Source organism: Oncorhynchus masou, chromosome 11 (genome assembly GCF_036934945.1).
Source record: "Oncorhynchus masou masou isolate Uvic2021 chromosome 11, UVic_Omas_1.1, whole genome shotgun sequence".
Taxonomy (NCBI): domain Eukaryota; kingdom Metazoa; phylum Chordata; class Actinopteri; order Salmoniformes; family Salmonidae; genus Oncorhynchus; species Oncorhynchus masou.
In genome coordinates this window covers 11,140,280-11,160,449 of record NC_088222.1, presented here as the reverse complement: position 1 = coordinate 11,160,449, position 20,170 = coordinate 11,140,280, and the positions used below count along the sequence as shown (strand labels likewise).

General features: G+C 44.4%; 1 protein-coding gene across 1 annotated transcript in view; it reads right to left on the bottom strand.

The window, feature by feature from the left end:
* ctif (CBP80/20-dependent translation initiation factor) overlaps positions 1–20,170 on the bottom strand; it is a 175,047-nt gene that overhangs the window by 63,445 nt on the left and 91,432 nt on the right. The window contains exon 8 of the mRNA XM_064979040.1: positions 8,889–8,965. Coding sequence (XP_064835112.1) covers positions 8,889–8,965 — 77 coding nt within the window. The remainder of the gene's footprint in view (positions 1–8,888; positions 8,966–20,170) is intronic.

Sequence of the window (20,170 nt, the reverse complement as noted above, 5' to 3'; positions counted from 1 at the left end):
AGTTATATAGGATGGTGTGTATAGACAGTCGTTTTATAGGATGGTGTGTATAGACAGTAGTTATATAGGATGGTGTGTATAGACAGTAGTTATATTGGATGGCGTGTATAGACAGTAGTTATATAGGATGGCGTGTACAGACAGTAGTTATACAGGATGGTGTGTATAGACAGTAGTTATACAGGATGGTGTGTATAGACAGTAGTTATATAGGATGGTGTGTATCGACAGTCGTTATAAAGGATGGTGTGTATAGACAGTCGTTATATAGGATGGTGTGTATAGACAGTAGTTATATAGGATGGTGTGTATAGACAGTAGTTATATAGGATGGTGTGAATAGACAGTAGTTATATAGGATGGTGTGAATAGACAGTAGTTATATAGGACGGTGTGTATAGACAATAGTTATATATGATGGTGTGTATAGACAGTGGTTTATAGGATGGTGTGTATAGACAATAGTTATATAGGATGGTGTGTATAGACAGTAGTTATATAGGATGGTGTGTATAGTCAGTAGTTATATAGGATGTGTGAATAGACAGTAGTTATATAGGATGGTGTGTATAGACAGTCGTTATATAGGATGGTGTGTATAGTCAGTAGTTATATAGGATGTGTGAATAGACAGTAGTTATATAGGATGGTGTGTATAGACAGTCGTTTTATAGGATGGTGTGTATAGACAGTAGTTATATAGGATGGTGTGTATAGACAGTAGTTATATTGGATGGCGTGTATAGACAGTAGTTATATAGGATGGCGTGTACAGACAGTAGTTATACAGGATGGTGTGTATAGACAGTAGTTATACAGGATGGTGTGTATAGACAGTAGTTATATAGGATGGTGTGTATCGACAGTCGTTATAAAGGATGGTGTGTATAGACAGTCGTTATATAGGATGGTGTGTATAGACAGTAGTTATATAGGATGGTGTGTATAGACAGTAGTTATATAGGATGGTGTGAATAGACAGTAGTTATATAGGATGGTGTGTATAGACAGTAGTTATATAGGATGGTGTGTATAGACAGTAGTTATATAGGATGGTGTGAATAGACAGTAGTTATATAGGATGGTGTGTATAGACAGTAGTTATATAGGATGGTGTGTATAGACAGTAGTTATATAGGATGGTGTGTATAGACAGTAGTTATATAGGATGGTGTGTATGGACAGCAGTTATATAGGATGGTGTGTATAGACAGTCGTTATATAGGATGGTGTGTATAGACAGTCGTTATATAGGATGGTGTGTATAGACAGTCGTTATATAGGATGGTGTGTATAGACAGTAGTTATATAGGATGGTGTGTATAGACAGTCGTTATATAGGATGGTGTGTATAGACAGTTATACAGGATGGTGTGTATAGACAGTATGGACAGCAGTTATATAGGATGGTGTGTATAGACAGTCGTTATATAGGATGGTGTGTATAGACAGCCGTTATATAGGATGGTGTGTATAGACAGTCGTTATATAGGATGAGCCATGACTAGAATTAAGTATATACAGTGCATTCAGAAAGTACACCATAATTTGCAAATAAATTCATTACAAATCCTACAATGTGATTTTCTGGATTTTTTTCCCTCATTTTGTCTGTCATAGTTGAAGTGTACCTATGATGAAAATTACAGGCCTCTCATCTTTTTAAGTGGGAGAACTTGCACAATTGGTGGCTGACTAAATACATTTTTGCCCCACTGTATATAATATCTGAAACATTGCAGTTAGGGGTTATATAATATCTGAAACATTGCAGTTAGGGGTTATATAATATCTGAAACATTGCAGTTAGGGGTTATATAATATCTGAAACATTGCAGTTAGGGGTTATATAATATCTCTGAAACATTGCAGTTAGGGTTTATATAATATCTGAAACATTGCAGTTAGGGGTTATATAATATCTGAAACATTGCAGTTAGGGGTTATATAATATCTCTGAAACATTGCAGTTAGGGGTTACATAATATCTGAAACATTTCAGTTAGGGGTTATATAATATCTGAAACATTGCAGTTAGGGGTTATATAATATCTGAAACATTGCAGTTAGGGGTTATATAATATCTGAAACATTGCAGTTAGGGGTTATATAATATCTGAAACATTGCAGTTAGCGGTTATATAATATCTCTGAAACATTGCAGTTAGGGGTTATATAATATCTGAAACATTGCAGTTAGGGGTTATATAATATCTCTGAAACATTGCAGTTAGGGGTTATATAATATCTCTGAAACATTGCAGTTAGGGGTTATATAATATCTGAAACATTGCAGTTAGGGGTTATATAATATCTGAAACATTGCAGTTAGGGGTTATATAATATCTGAAACATTGCAGTTAGGGGTTATATAATATCTCTGAAACATTGCAGTTAGGGGTTATATAATATCTCTGAAACATTGCAGTTAGGGGTTATATAATATCTGAAACATTGCAGTTAGGGGTTATATAGTATCTGAAACATTGCAGTTAGGGGTTATATAGTATCTGAAACATTGCAGTTAGGGGTTATATAGTATCTGAAACATTGCAGTTAGGGGTTATATAATGTCTCTGAAACATTGCAGTTAGGGGTTATATAATATCTGAAACATTGCAGTTAGGGGTTATATAGTATCTGAAACATTGCAGTTAGGGGTTATATAGTATCTGAAACATTGCAGTTAGGGGTTATATAGTATCTGAAACATTGCAGTTAGGGGTTATATAGTATCTGAAACATTGCAGTTAGGGGTTATATAATATCTCTGAAACATTGCAGTTAGGGGTTATATAATATCTGAAACATTGCAGTTAGGGGTTATATAGTATCTGAAACATTGCAGTTAGGGGTTATATAGTATCTGAAACATTGCAGTTAGGGGTTATATAGTATCTGAAACATTGCAGTTAGGGGTTATATAATGTCTCTGAAACATTGCAGTTAGGGGTTATATAATATCTGAAACATTGCAGTTAGGGGTTATATAATATCTGAAACATTGCAGTTAGGGGTTATATAGTATCTGAAACATTGCAGTTAGGGGTTATATAGTATCTGAAACATTGCAGTTAGGGGTTATATAATATCTCTGAAACATTGCAGTTAGGGGTTATATAATATCTGAAACATTGCAGTTAGGGGTTATATAATATCTGAAATGTTGCAACGGGACAACAGAAACAACTTTCCTGACAGGAAGTTGAACATTCCTGTAAATCAGATCTAATCTACCCAGTTGACATGTCGGCTAAATTCAAAACATGCGTGGGTATCGTGTGTGTGTGTTTTTCCCCTACATGCACTTACCAGCGGTGCTCCGAAACAAGCCACCGCTGCTGAAAAAAATCCTAGGGGAAACACTGTGTCTCCCTTCAGACAGCAGCCCCCTCCCTTCCTCTGCAATCCACCGCAACTTCCTTCCACTGAACATAAGGCAGCAAAACAAGCCTTTCAGCAGAGCCATGGTTATGATGCTGTGTACACGTTCCGTCTTACTGTCAAGCAACCAATCAGGAACAAATTGCATCTGTCAATCATTCTAGATGCATGTCCGTGTGTTTACTGTGTGTTCACTATGCACTGTGCGTGTACTGTGTGTTTAGTGTTTGTGTGTTTACCGTTTACTGTGTGTTTAGTGTTTACTGTGTCTATAGTGTTTACTGTGTTTATAGTGTTTACTGTGTCTTTACTGTGTCTTTACTGTGTCTTTACTGTGTCTTTACTGTGTCTTTAGTATTTACTGTGTCTTTAGTGTTTACTGTGTCTTTACTTGGTCTTTACTGTGTCTTTAGTATTTACTGTGTCTTTAGTGTTTACTGTGTCTTTAGTGTTTACTGTGTCTTTAGTGTTTACTGTGTCTTTAGTGTTTACTGTGTCTTTAGTGTTTACTGTGTCTTTAGTGTTTACTGTGTCTTTTGTGTTTACTGTGTCTTTTGTGTTTACTGTGTCTTTTGTGTTTACTGTGTCTTTTGTGTTTACTGTGTCTTTTGTGTTTACTGTGTGTCTTGTGTTTACTGTGTGTCTTGTGTTTACTGTGTGTCTTGTGTTTACTGTGTGTCTTGTGTTTACTGTGTGTCTTGTGTTTACTGTGTGTCTTGTGTTTACTGTGTCTTTACTGTGTCTTTAGTGTTTACTTTGTCTGTATAGTGTTTACTGTGTCTTTAGTGTTTACTGTGTCTTTAGTGTGTCTTTATAGTGTTTACTGTGTCTTTACTGTGTCTTTAGTGTTTACTGTGTCTTTAGTGTTTACTGTGTCTTTAGTGTGTCTTTATAGTGTTTACTGTGTCTTTACTGTGTCTTTAGTGTTTACTGTGTCTTTAGTGTTTACTGTGTCTTTAGTGTTTACTGTGTCGTTACTGTTTACTGTGTCGTTACTGTTTACTGTGTCGTTACTGTTTACTGTGTCGTTACTGTTTACTGTGTCGTTACTGTTTACTGTGTCGTTACTGTTTACTGTGTCGTTACTGTTTACTGTGTCGTTACTGTTTACTGTGTCGTTACTGTTTACTGTGTCGTTACTGTTTACTGTGTCGTTACTGTTTACTGTGTCGTTACTGTTTACTGTGTCGTTAATGTTTACTGTGTCGTTACTGTTTACTGTGTCGTTACTGTTTACTGTGTCGTTACTGTTTACTGTGTCGTTACTGTTTACTGTGTCGTTACTGTTTACTGTGTCGTTACTGTTTACTGTGTCGTTACTGTTTACTGTGTCGTTACTGTTTACTGTGTCTTTAGTGTTTACTGTGTGTTTCAAATCAAGTCAAACTTTATTTCTTTACCGTGAAAATGTAATCAATCTAATAGTCTGGTGGCCATTTGATTAATTTACTGTGTATGTATTGTACACTGTATGTGTGTACTGTGTACTTTATGTGTGTACTGTGTACTTTATGTGTGTACTGTGTACTTTATGTGTAACAGGGCCTTCTACTGTGTGTACGAGAGGAGCACTACAACAAACCCTATCAAATTAAATAAAAGCACTTCTTTCTCTTTCTTCTGAAAATAAAATCATCTACATTCTCGCCCCCTTGGAGTTGAAACATGAAATATATACAGAACTAAATGCTACAGTTATTGTGTTGGTCCCGTCTTTCATGAGCTGAAATAAAAGAACCCAGACATTTTTCATAAGCACAAAAAGCTTATATCTCTCAAATTTGGTGAACAAATGTGTTTATATCCATGTCAGTGAGCATTTCTCCTTGGCCCAAAAAATCTATACACCTGATAGGTGTGGCATATCAAGAAGCTGATTAAACAGCGTGATCATTACACAGGTGCACCTTGTGCTGGAGACAATAAAACGCCTCTCTAAAATGTGCAGTTTTGTAATACAACACAATGCCACAGATGTCTTACATTTTGAGGGAGTGTGCAATTGGCATACTGACTGCAGGAGTGACCACCAGAGCTATAGGAAGAGAATTTCATGTTAATTTCTCTATTATAAGCCGCCTCTAACGTCATTGTACGGCCAACCGGTCTCACAACCGCAGACCACATGTAACCACACCAGCCCAGTACCTCCACATCCGGCTTCTTCCCCTGCGGGATGGTCTGAGACCAGCCACCCAGACAACTGAAGAAACTGTAGGTTTGCACAGAGACAGTCTCAGTAAAACTCATCTGCATGCTCGTCGTCCTCACAAGGGTTGTGACCGGACTACAGTTCGGCTTTGTAATCAACTTCAGTGGACAAATGGCTCACCTTCGATGGTCACTGGCACGCTGGAGAAGTCTGCTCTTCACGGATGAATCCCAGTTTCAACTGTACCTGGCAGATGGCAGACAGCGTGTGTGGCATCGTGTGTGTGAGCGGTTTGCTGCTGTCAACGTTGTGAACAGAGTTCCCCATGGTGACGGTGGGGTTATGGTATAGGCAGGTATAAGCTAAGGACAATGAACACAATTGCAGTTTATTGATGGCAATTTGAAAGCCCAGAGATACAGTGAAGTGATCCAGAGGCCCGTTGTACATCCATCACCATCACCTAATGTTTCAGCATGATAATGCAAGGCCCCATGTCGCAAGAATCTGTATTCCTGGAAGCTAAACATGTCCCAGTTCTTCCATGGCTGCATAGTCACCAGACATTGAGCATGTTTGGGATGCTCTGGATCAACGCGTACGACAGCGTGTTCCAGTTCAAGCCAATATCCAGGAACTTCGCACAGCCATTGAAGAGGAGTGGGATAACATTCCACAGGTCACAATCAACAGCCTCAACAGCCTGTCCTGGTGGTCACACAGACGCTGGCTGGTGTACGCCCCCATTGTTATTATTTTTTTAAAGGTATCTTTCACCAACAGATGCACATCTGTATTCCCAGTCATCTTGCGTTTATATTTTTGTCCAGTGTACATTAGCAATCCCGTCTCTGTAACCACATGTGATAGGAGACATGAATATTCATTATCACAAGCGGATGTATGCCATCATACGTGCAACCTTCTGTTTGAGTGTCTCTACCTACCCCTCTACCCCTCTACCTCTCTACCCCTCTACCTCTCTACCCCTCTACCCCTCTACCTCTCTACCCCTCTACCTCTCTACCCCTCTACCCCTCTACCCCTCTACCCCTCTACCTCTCTACCCCTCTACCTCTCTACCCCTCTACCCCTCTACCTCTCTACCCCTCTACCCCTCTACCTCTCTACCTCTCTACCTCTCTACCCCTCTACCTCTCTACCCCTCTACCCCTCTACCCCTCTACCTCTCTACCCCTCTACCTCTCTACCCCTCTACCTCTCTACCCCTCTACCCCTCTACCCCTCTACCCCTCTACCTCTCTACCTCTCTACCTCTCTACCCCTCTACCCCTCTACCTCTCTACCTCTCTACCTCTCTACCCCTCTACCTCTCTACCCCTCTACCCCTCTACCCCTCTACCTCTCTACCCCTCTACCTCTCTACCCCTCTACCCCTCTACCTCTCTACCCCTCTACCCCTCTACCCCTCTACCCCTCTACCTCTCTACCTCTCTACCTCTCTACCCCTCTACCCCTCTACCCCTCTACCCCTCTACCCCTCTACCCCTCTACCTCTCTACCTCTCTACCTCTCTACCTCTCTACCTCTCTACCTCTGAATGCTCGGCTGTGAAAAGCCAATTGACAGTTACTCCTGAGGTACTGACCTGTTGCACCCTCTACAACCACTGATTATTATTTAACTCTGCTGGTTATCTGTGACCATTTGAACATCTTGAAGAATGATCTGGCCTTAATGACCATGTTCTCTTGTAATATCCACCCGGCACAGCCAGAAGAGGACTGGCCTCCCCTCAGAGCCTGGTTCCTCTCTAGGTTTCTTCCTAGGGAAGCATTTTCATCTGCATTGCTTGCTGTTTGGGGTTTTAGGCTGGTTTCTGTACAGCACAGGCAGGCATCAACAGGCAGGCATCAGCAGGCAGGCATCAGCAGGCAGGCATCAGCGGAGAAGAGGGACTGTATCCCAAATCACACTATTCCCTATATAGTGCACTACAAATAGGCAATTGGGTGCCATTTGGGACTCCGAATATGCTGCTGTGCGTGTGTGTGTATATGCGGTGTGTTCTGCAGCAAAGTGTTCCTGCCAGGGGAAAGATTTGTCCTTTAGCCAGAAAACTCTGACAAACAAGACCGCAGTGTCCTCACTGCCAGCAGCACACACACACACACACACACACACACACACACACACACACACACACACACACACACACACACACACACACACAGCAGTTCCAATACACACACACACACTTTAAACCCCCTGTGCTCCATTGAGACCCTTCTTTCAAAGGCATTAACACCTCTTCTTCTAGTCACGGAAGACAAGGTAATGGGCGACTGGGTGTTGTTATCCACGACCCTAAACATGATCACCTCATGTAAGTTGGGCTGCAGGAGTGACTCGCCTCACATTTGACTAATTGTGGTTCTTTGTAAAAAAAAAAAAATATATATATATATATATATATATATATAAAAAACACACGTGGCATTAAGTTGTTTTGGGAAACTGGTAACTGTCAAGTTTCATTATTAAAAATAACCTAACAGATGAAATGATGAAAGACACCTACTTCATATACTACCGAGTTCACAGGTTGACCGCAAGTATTTGTCAAAATAGTACTAATACACACTTTTATTCCAAACGGATTTGGAAAATAATACCGAGGGTATTTGGAGAAGTAGTATCATCATCAGTGTTTAAGAAGTCAACCGTCGCCGTAATGTTCAGCAACAACGACCTCATACGACCATGCAGTAGTACAAGACCAACCACAGGCAACATCTAACCACAGCTATTCAACCCACAACAACAAAACACACGATCACTGTTGGAAATCAATTACCTAACGCAGCTTAAAACAAGGGGAAGAAATAGAAGAGAAGAAAGAGTCAGTGAAATCTCTCTCTCAACTTTCCTCTTTTCACAGTCAGACACCCAAAATATTTTCTTTCTCCGTTGTTTCTTAGCAACAGGGGAGAACGTTCCACTGACGTCATGCAGTTGGGAGACATTTTAAGCAGATTAAACTGCGATTAAACTCATTTAATTGAGTGAAGGAACGTTGAACGCTGCAGTGAGAGAAAGAACTCAGAGAGGCTCATGTCGACAGTCACGTGTGATTGGGGATGACAGCATTTGAATCCAAAATTGCACCCTATTCCCTATATAGTGCGATACTAAAAACCTTTGAGACTCAGACAATTAGACTCAGACACACAGACCAGAAGACTTTTCTGTCTATGTGTAAGAGAGTCTGGGACCAGGAGAATTCCTGCTTTTACATTGCTTTGGCTGGAGAGAAGAGTTAAGGGTTCTGGGTTGACAGTGTTTCAACGCTCCAGGAGAGGAGTGTGTGTGTGTGTGTGTGTGTGCTTACCGTCGGTCGTTCCTCCTGCGTCGGAAGAGCGTTTTGGTGTGTGCGATCTCTGCTTCATTTGGCAGGGGCAGGAAACCCTGCAGACAGAGAGAGAACTAGCTAACACTCATCTAAAGCAAGTCACAGTACACCAACAGAGTGTGCGGTCTACAGCCACTACTTCATCCATTAAACAGTGGTACAGTATGGTTGTTGTGAGTCAAGACTGGTCCGTCTGTCTGGTGTTGCCTTGGTTACAGATGCTGAACTACAAGTGTGAGGAGGAGGAAGGCCGAGGAAGGGTGTGTGTGTGTGTGTGAAGGTGTTGATAAGGTGTGTGCATAGCGTGTGTGTACTCTGAGTAATATGTGGATAAAAATGGTATTTTAATATATAATACATTTTAATATGTATGTGGTGGTTTGGTTGCCTGGCAACCCATCTACATTGCTCCGGCCAACTGACGTTTCTTCTCCACAATGAGTCTGGATTTGCTTTTCTCCTCGACGATTTCTAGAATGCCAACACATTCTAACCACTCTGATTTGTCCCAGAAACCAATGGGTTGGGCCAGAGCCGGCCTATATGAAATTCAACTCTGATTGGTTAGATTTGATAGAGATGATCCAATCGCTGATAAAACTTTTTTTTTTTTTTTTTTTTACAAATGTCCTCATTTTAAAGTCACACAAGATACTTATACTGTAGGATGGCCGTTTCAGAGTAAATGTATGTAGCGATCGATGGAGCACCGGAATTCAAGTCAAGGTGAGTCGTCAGGCAAGGTGAGTTGGCATTGCAGGTGTGAATGAGTGTGGAATGTGAATTTTAAACACCTGCAGTGTGACTGTGTGTGTGTGTGTGACGGAGAAGTCCATCATTGGCCGCGGGCAGCGTTTGGCACACTGACACACACACATTCGTGCTCCGTTATCAGCTTCGTGAACAATGTGGGTCGACAGTTAACTTCTCTTAGTACAGACATTGCACACTCTGTTCTTACTCCATGTCAGTAGGGGTGGGATTGTGTCAATGTGTTATATTGGTATATTGTATCACGAGAAACGTGTTGTAATGTATATAATTCAGTATGTTTAGCTGAGTGGAAAATGTAGGCTTTGACAAAGGGAATTGCTTAATGAATTTGTGCTGGGTATGTTCTGATGGGAGGGGCTTCCCCTACAAAAGGAGCCTCTCTCGCAGTTCAAGGGGGGAACCATATTGTATGGAGCTGGTGATGGGGCGGTGTTTTTTAGCTGGCCCCATAATGGTTACTTTGGATGGCAGTACTGTTGTTTTTCTTTTGGATTCACTCTGGAAATAATCACCCTGAGATTCACTCTGGAAATAAACACCCTGGGATTCACTCTGGAAATAATCACCCTGGGATTCACTCTGGAAATAATCACCCTGGGATTCACTCTGGAAATAATCACCCTGGGATTCACTCTGTAAATAATCACCCTGGGATTCACTCTGTAAATAAACACCCTGGGATTCACTTTGGAAATAATCACCCTGGGATTCACTCTGGAAATAATCACCCTGGGATTCACTCTGGAAATAATCACCCTGGGATTCACTCTGGAAATAAACACCCTGGGATTCACTTTGTAAATAATCACCCTGGGATTCACTTTGTAAATAAACACCCTGGGATTCACTCTGGAAATAAACACCCTGGGATTCACTCTGGAAATAAACACCCTGGGATTCACTCTGTAAATAATCACCCTGGGATTCACTCTGTAAATAATCACCCTGGGATTCACTCTGTAAATAAACACCCTGGGATTCACTCTGTAAATAATCACCCTGGGATTCACTCTTTAAATAATCACCCTGGGATTCACTCTTTAAATAAACACCCTGGGATTCACTCTTTAAATAAACACCCTGGGATTCACTCTGTAAATAATCACCCTGGGATTCACTCTGTAAATAATCACCTTGGGATTCACTCTTTAAATAAACACCCTGGGATTCACTCTGTAAATAATCACCCTGGGATTCACTCTGTATATAATCACCCTGGGATTCACTCTTTAAATAAACACCCTGGGATTCACTCTGTAAATAATCACCCTGGGATTCACTCTGTAAATAATCACCCTGGGATTCACTCTGGAAATAAACACCCTTGTACAGAAGTATTTTTATTTGATAGAGGTTAGGTTTTTCAGTTTAGCCTTCTGGTCTACTCTACGTGACTGTGTGTGACCACAGGCTCTCTCTGCAGTGTGACGACAGGCTCTCTCTGCAGTGTGACCTCAGGCTCTCTCTGCAGTGTTACTGTGTGTGACTACAGGCTCGCTCTGCAGTGTGACTATGTGTGACTACAGGCTCTCTCTGCAGTGTGACGACAGGCTCTCTCTGCAGTGTGACTATGTGTGACAACAGGCTCTCTCTGCAGTGTGACGACAGGCTCTCTCTACAGTGTGACCTCAGGCTCTCTCTGCAGTGTTACTGTGTGTGACTACAGGCTCTCTCTGCAGTGTGACTGTGTGTGAACATAGGCTCTCTCTGCAGTGTGACTGTGTGTGACCACAGGCGCTCTCTGCAGTGTGACCACAGGCTCTCTCTGCAGTGTGACTGTGTGTGACCACAGGCGCTCTCTGCAGTGTGACCACAGGCTCTCTCTGCAGTGTTACTGTGTGTGACCACAGGCTCTCTCTGCAGTGTTACTGTGTGTGACCACAGGCTCTCTCTGCAGTGTTACTGTGTGTGACCACAGGCTCTCTCTGCAGTGTTACTGTGTGTGACCACAGTCTCTCTCTGCAGTGTTACTGTGTGTGACCACAGTCTCTCTCTGCAGTGTGACCGTGTGACCACAGGCTCTCTCTGCAGTGTGACCACAGGCTCTCTCTGCAGTGTGACTGTGTGTGACCACAGGCTCTCTCTGCAGTGTGACCACATGCTCTCTCTGCAGTGTGACCACATGCTCTCTCTGCAGTGTGACTGTGTGTGACCACAGGCTCTCTCTGCAGTGTGACAGCGTGTGACCACAGGCTCTCTCTGCAGTGTGACCACAGGCTCTCTCTGCAGTGTGACTGTGTGACCACAGGCTCTCTCTGCAGCGTGACCACAGGCTCTCTCTGCAGTGTGACTGTGTGACCACAGGCTCTCTCTGCAGCGCGACCACAGGCTCTCTCTGCAGCGCGACCACAGGCTCTCTCTGCAGCGCGACCACAGGCTCTCTCTGCAGCGCGACCACAGGCTCTCTCTGCAGCGCGACCACAGGCTCTCTCTGCAGCGCGACCACAGGCTCTCTCTGCAGCGCGACCACAGGCTCTCTCTGCAGCGCGACCACAGGCTCTCTCTGCAGCGCGACCACAGGCTCTCTCTGCAGCGCGACCACAGGCTCTCTCTGCAGCGCGACCACAGGCTCTCTCTGCAGCGCGACCACAGGCTCTCTCTGCAGCGCGACCACAGCGCGACCACAGCGCGACCACAGGCTCTCTCTGCAGCGCGACCACAGGCTCTCTCTGCAGCGCGACCACAGCGCGACCACAGGCTCTCTCTGCAGCGCGACCACAGGCTCTCTCTGCAGCGCGACCACAGGCTCTCTCTGCAGCGCGACCACAGGCTCTCTCTGCAGCGCGACCACAGGCTCTCTCTGCAGCGCGACCACAGGCTCTCTCTGCAGCGCGACCACAGGCTCTCTCTGCAGCGCGACCACAGGCTCTCTCTGCAGCGCGACCACAGGCTCTCTCTGCAGCGCGACCACAGGCTCTCTCTGCAGCGCGACCACAGGCTCTCTCTGCAGCGCGACCACAGGCTCTCTCTGCAGCGTGACCACAGGCTCTGTCTGCAGCGCGACCACAGGCTCTCTCTGCAGCGCGACCACAGGCTCTCTGCAGAGCGACCACAGGCTCTCTCTGCAGCGCGACCACAGGCTCTCTCTGCAGAGCGACCACAGGCTCTCTCTACAGCGCGACCACAGGCTCTCTCTACAGTGTGACCACAGGCTCTCTCTGCAGCGTGACCACAGGCTCTCTCTACAGCGCGACCACAGGCTCTCTCTACAGTGTGACCACAGGCTCTCTCTGCAGCGTGACCACAGGCTCTCTCTACAGTGTGACCACAGGCTCTGTCTGCAATGTTTCTGTCATCTTCCCATCAGCAGCGTCTGCACAGGAAAAACTGGAAACCCCAACTCTGGAGCAGGCAGACGCCCTCCCTACAGACTTGAGGTCGACCGATTAATCGGAATGGCCAATTAATTATTATTATTTTTTTTACACCTTTATTTAATCTTTATTTAACTAGGCAAGTCAGTTAAGAACACATTCTAATTTTCAATGACGGCCTAGGAACAGTGGGTTAAGTGCCTCGTTCAGGGGCAGAACAACAGATTTTTACCTTGTCAGCTCGGGGGATCCAATCTTGCAACCTTACAGTTAACTAGTCCAACGCAATAACGACCTGCCTCTCTCTCGTTGCACTCCACAAGGAGTTACACGGATGCAGTAAAGCCAAGGTAACTTGCTAGTATAGCGAGCTATACTCATCTTTAAACTTATCTTAAGTTTAATCATAATCACTAGTTAACGACACATGGTTGATGATATTACTAGATATTATCTAGCGTGTCCTGCGTTGCATATAATCTGACTAAGCATACAAGTATCTAAGTATCTGACTGAGCGGTGGTAGGCAGAAGCAGGCGCGTAAACATTCATTCAAACAGCACTTTAGTGCGTTTTGCCAGCAGCTCTTCGTTGTGCGTCAAGCATTGCGCTGTTTATGACTTCAAGCCTATCAACTCCCGAGATGAGGCTGGTGTGACCGAAGTGAAATGGCTGGCTAGTTAGCGCGCGCTAATAGCTTTTCAAACGTCACTCGCTCTGAGCCTTCTAGTAGTTGTTCCCCTTGCTCTGCATGTGTAACGCTGCTTCGATGGTGGCTGTTGTCGTTGTGTTGCTGGTTCGAGCCCAGGGAGGAGCGAGGAGAGGGACGGAAGCTATACTGTTACACTGGCAATACTAAAGTGCCTATAAGAACATCCAATTGTCAAAGGTTAATGAAATACAAATGGTATAGAGGGAAATAGTCCTAGAATTCCTATAATAACTACAACCTAAAACTTCTTACTTGGGAATATTGAAGACTCATGTTAAAAGGAACCACCAGCTTTCATGGGGCGGCAGTGTAGCCTAGTGGTTAGAGCGTTGGACTAGTAACCGAAAGGTTGCAAGTTCAAATCCCCGAGCTGACAAGGTACAAATCTGTTGTTCTGCCCCTGAACAGGCAGTTATGCAAACCCACTGTTCCTAGGCTGTCATTGAAAATAAGAATTTGTTCTTAACTGACTTGCCTGGTTAAATAAAGGTAAAAAAATAAATAAAATATGTTCTCATGTTCTGAGCAAGGAACTTAAACGTTAGCTTTTTTACAAAGCACATATTGCACTTTTAGTTTCTTCTCCAACACTTTGTTTTTGCATTATGTAAAACCAAATTGAACATGTTCCATTATTTACTTGAAGCTAAATTGATTTTATTGATGTATTATATGAAGTTAAAATAAGTGTTCATTCAGTATTGTTATAATTGTAATTATTACAAATAAATTACATTGTTAAAAAAAATTGGCCGATTAATCGGTATCAGCTTTTTTGGTCCTCCAATAAATCGGTATCGGTGTTGAAAAATCATAAATGGGTCGACCTCTACTACAGACACTAGAACCCTCCCACTCTGCTGGGGCAGGCAGACGCCCTCAGCCCCACACTTTAAATCCCACTTCAGTCATCAGAACTCAGGCGTGCCGCAGAGCCAGAGGAGCCAGCCAGGGTCGGGCAGAACCACGTCAGATGTTTTCCATCACAGTGTTCTTTAAGATTCCCCCTGCATCACTTTGACTGACGGCTCCAGTCACCAATGTGAGAGAGAGAGAGAGAGAGCGAGGGAGAAGAGCCATATAAACACACCCAATACTCGTAGGCTTTACAGTCACACAAGTGTGATGCTGATGCTTGTCACCAGTAACACAATTCAATACAAAACATGTAATATTGAGTTTCATCCCGTTTGGTCCTCAGAACAGCCTCAACTCATTGGGGCATGGATGCTCGAGTCGAAAGCGTTCCACAGGGATACTGTCCCCATGTTGACTCCAAGTTGGCCGGATGTCCTTTGGGTGGTGGAGCTTGCTTAATAGACACGGGAAACTGTTTGAGTGTGAAAAACCCAGCAGCATTGCATTTCTTGACCCAAACCGTTGCGCCTGGCACCTACTACCATACCCCGTGGAAAGGAACTGCAATATTTGGTCATTTACCCTCTGAATGGTACAGATACACAATCCATGTCTCAACCCGTGTCAACTCCATCTACACAAATCCTATTACTGTTTGCTTTAGGGTGACAGATGAGCGTTTGCACTTTTCAGATGATTAGTTTCGTTGCTCAATCAAGCACAGCTAAAGGGTTTGAAATTACTTCAATTAGTATTTGAACCCAGGTCTGTTCAGTTCAGATCCATTCAGAAAGAAGTGAAACTTTCCAGAGAGTCTGGGCTCAGAGGTCTGGAAAGTTCCATTTCTCTCTGACTGACCTGGATCTGAATTGAACAGACTTGGGTTCCTTCCCTCCCAGAGTCCTCTGGGCCAGCAGAGAGAGAGAGAGAGTTGGACAGAGCAAGACAGAAAGAGACAGAGCACGAGAGAGAGTTGGACAGAGCAAGACAGAAAGAGAGAGCGAGAGAGTTGGACAGAGCAAGACAGAAAGAGACAGAGCACGAGAGAGAGTTGGACAGAGCAAGACAGCGCGAGAGAGAGAGAGAGTTGGACAGAGCAAGACAGAAAGAGAGAGCGAGAGAGAGAGCGAGTTGGACCGAGCAAGACAGAAAGAGAGAGCGAGAGCGAGTTGGACAGAGCAAGACAGAAAGAGACAGAGCGAGTTGGACAGAGCAAGACAGAAAGAGACAGAGCGAGAGAGAGAGCGAGTTGGACAGAGCGCGAGAGAGAGTTGGACAGAGCAAGACAGAAAGAGAGAGCGCGAGAGAGAGAGTTGGACAGAGCAAGACAGAAAGAGAGAGCGAGAGAGTTGGACAGAGCAAGACAGAGCGAGAGAGAGCGAGTTGGACAGAGCAAGACAGAAAGAGACAGAGCGAGAGAGAAAGCGAGTTGGACAGAGCGCGAGAGAGAGAGTTGGACAGAGCAAGACAGAAAGAGAGAGCGCGCGAGAGAGAGAGTTGGACAGAGCAAGACAGAAAGAGAGAGCGAGAGAGAGAGAGAGTTGGACAGAGCAAGACAGAAAGAGAGAGCGAGAGAGTTGGGCAGAGCAAGACAGAAAGAGACAGAGCGAGAGAGTTGGACAGAGCAAGACAGAAAGAGACAGAGCGAGAGAGAGAGAGTTGGACAGAGCAAGACAGAAAGAGACAGAGCGAGAGTGTATTGTGTATGAAGCCCCACAGCCCCCAGAAACACAGGGATTATACTTGGCGTAACAGAGACACACACAGAGCACTGAGCCGTTCACCTGCACTGAAACACCATCACACTACTTGAAGTTACACATTTAATAACACAGTCTGTCTGGGAGGTTTGAACTATAAAAGTGGAACTTTCAGCGTTTTAATTAGTAGTCAATATCAAATTCAAATTCCCAGTTTATGTTACAAAACCAACTTTACAAGAGGTTTTAAAAATAGTTTCTATTTGACTCAGCGTTCCATGACGTACACTAAGGCATTGTTGGCAGAATAGAGGGATGCAGTTCAATGCATGATTAATATAATTCACCAATACATGTCTTGGTAGTCCAAAACATATTGCTATCAGGTTGTAAATAACAGCTACAGTACCTGGTACATTGTTTACTGCCTCCACACATTCGGGATGCACAGTTTCACTTTAAATTACTCAATATTTTCTACACAAACTGTAACTAAGGCTGGGAATGTCAATACAATCAAAATGTTCAAGGCACCGATTACAAGTCAGTCATAACATGGCTAATAGACTACTTATCTATTTATGTTGCAACCTAAAAACACATTGAGCCTAACGTTAGCTAGCTAGCTGCTGGGAGGGTATCATTTGGGGGGGGGGGGGGGTGCCCCCCCCCATATAATGTTTCGGTGGCTACAGCTAGAGATGCAGTTGTGATTTCGTTACCTAGCAACACTTGTGAATCACTTAGCTAGCTAGCTATGGTGAACTTCAACAACTGTTATCCACAGTTAGCATATCTCTTAGTTGTCAATCAAATCTATTTGGCATCGATCAAATGAGCGGGGTAGTCAGGCAAGATCCCATTCAGTTGTCAAAAGGTGGGTTGGGACAAGCAAGAAGCATTTCAAGGTCCTGGAGTAGCCTAGCCAGTCTCCAGATCTCAACCCCATAGAAAATCTTTGGAGGGAGTTGAAAGTCCGTGTTGCCTAGCAACAGCACCAAAACATCACTGCTCAAGAGGAGATCTGCATGGAGGAATGGGCCAAAATACCAGCAACAGTGTGTGAAAACCTTGTGAAGACTTACAGAAAACGTTTGACATCTGTCATTGCCAACAAAGGGTATATAGCAAAGTATTGAGATCAACTTTTGTTATTGACCAAATACTTATTTTCCACCATAATTTGCAAATAAATTCATTAAATCTCCTACAATGTGATTTTCTGTTTTTTTTCTCCTAATTTTGTCTGTCATGGTTGAAGTGTACCTATGATGAAAATTACAGGCCTCTCATCTTTTTAAGTGGGAGAACTTGCACAATTGGTGGTTGACTAAATACTTTTTTGCCCCACTGTACACACACAAATACAAATATAAATATATATATATATAATTTTAAAAAGGCGTCATTCTTCCTGGGGAGTATATGAACAGATTTGAATAAGATTTCATGTTGCTAAAACGCTGTCTGTTCCACTTTCATGTTGCTGGTATTTATTTCAAACAGAAGTTTTTTTCTATCTTACTAAGTTACTGCTGCTGGGGGGGTGATGGGCTCTGATTGGTGGAGTCTGATTGGATACATGTGTGTGGAGGGAGGAGAAGGAAAGAGAGCTCTGCCCTGGGGACTGAGAGGAAAGAGGATGAGAGCTCTGCCCTGGGGACTGAGAGGAGGGGAGAGGAAGAGAGCTCTGCCCTGGGGACTGAGAGGAGGGGAGAGGAAGAGAGCTCTGCCCTGGGGACTGAGAGGAGGAGAGAGGAAGAGAGCTCTGCCCTGGGGACTGAGAGGAGGGAGAAAGAGAGCTCTGCCCTGGGGACTGAGAGGAGGGGAGAGGAAGAGAGCTCTGCCCTGGGGACTGAGAGGAGGGGAGAGGAAGAGAGCTCTGCCCTGGGGACTGAGAGGAGGGAGAAAGAGAGCTCTGCCCTGGGGACTGAGAGGAGGGAGAAAGAGAGCTCTGCCCTGGGGACTGAGAGGAGGGAGAAAGAGAGCTCTGCCCTGGGGACTGAGAGGAGGGAGAAAGAGAGCTCTGCCCTGGGGACTGAGAGGAGGGAGAAAGAGAGCTCTGCCCTGGGGACTGAGAGGAGGAGAGAGGAAGAGAGCTCTGCCCTGGGGACTGAGAGGAGGGAGAAAGAGAGCTCTGCCCTGGGGACTGAGAGGAGGAGAGAGGAAGAGAGCTCTGCCCTGGGGACTGAGAGGAGGGGAGAGGAAGAGAGCTCTGCCCTGGGGACTGAGAGGAGGGGAGAGGAAGAGAGCTCTGCCCTGGGGACTGAGAGGAGGGAGAAAGAGAGCTCTGCCCTGGGGACTGAGAGGAAAGAGGATGAGAGCTCTGCCCTGGGGACTGAGAGGAGGAGAGAGGAAGAGAGCTCTGCCCTGGGGACTGAGAGGAGGAGAGAGGATGAGAGCTCTGCCCTGGGGACTGAGAGGAGGAGAGAGGAAGAGAGCTCTGCCCTGGGGACTGAGAGGAGGGAGAAAGAGAGCTCTGCCCTGGGGACTGAGAGGAGGGAGAAAGTGGGAGGGAGGGAGGAGGAGAGGAAGAGAAGGGGGGAGAACGAGGGGCAGAGTTGCATGTTTAGCTACTGTTGTTTTCCTGTAGGATATCATTAGCTGTCATCCAGCTTCCAGATGGTTACCAGGTGACTGTCAACTCCAGTATACTTAGTCATCAAAGTCAAAGAGGGAAAGAAATGTCAATATTTAGACAAATGTTAGATTTGGGGTTTGCATGAGAATCTGTTGTGCCTCTTTCCATCATAATGTAAGAGTTTTAGGAAATAGAAAAAAAATACCCTTTTCGATATTCCAAGTCAGACGTCAGAGTTTTGTTTATAGATAGACGTTATCTCCCTGAGCAGCTTTCAGACTCAGCAGACGTCATTACTTTTTGCTGGAATAGCATTGTGCAAAACCTGTCATCGGTGCAGATTAAAATAAAGAAATAAACATTTGATGAGAAACGTAAGGTTTCTCTCCAGCCTCATTCAGACCAAACTTGATAGGAACATGGTGACACACAGCCTATAGGAACATGGTGACACACAGCCTATAGGAACATGGTGACACACAGCCTATAGGAACATGGTAACACACAGCCTATAGGAACATGGTGACACACAGCCTATAGGAACATGGTAACACACAGCCTGTAGGAACATGGCAACACACAGCCTATAGTAACATGGTGACATACAGCCTATAGGAACATGGTAACACACAGCCTATAGGAACACACAGCCTATAGGAACATGGTAACACACAGCCTATAGTAACATGGTAACACAAAGCCTATAGTAACATACAGCCTATAGGAACATGGTAACACACAGCCTATAGTAACATACAGCCTATAGGAACATGGTAACACACAGCCTATAGTAACATACAGCCTATAGGAACATGGTAACACACAGCCTATAGGAACACACAGCCTATAGGAACACACAGCCTATAGGAACATGGTAACACACAGCCTATAGGAACATGGTGACACACAGCCTATAGGAACATGGTAACACACAGCCTATAGGAACATGGTGACACACAGCCTATAGGAACATGGTAACACACAGCCTATAGGAACATGGTAACACACAGCCTATAGGAACACGGTAACACACAGCCTATAGGAACACGGTAACACACAGCCTATAGGAACACGGTAACACACAGCCTATAGGAACACGGTAACACACAGCCTATAGGAACATACAGCCTGTAGGAACATGGTAACACACAGCCTATAGGAACATGGTAACACACAGCCTATAGGAACACACAGCCTATAGGAACATGGTAACACACAGCCTATAGGAACATGGTAACACACAGCCTATAGGAACATGGTAACACACAGCCTATAGGAACATGGTAACACACAGCCTATAGGAACATGGTGACACACAGCCT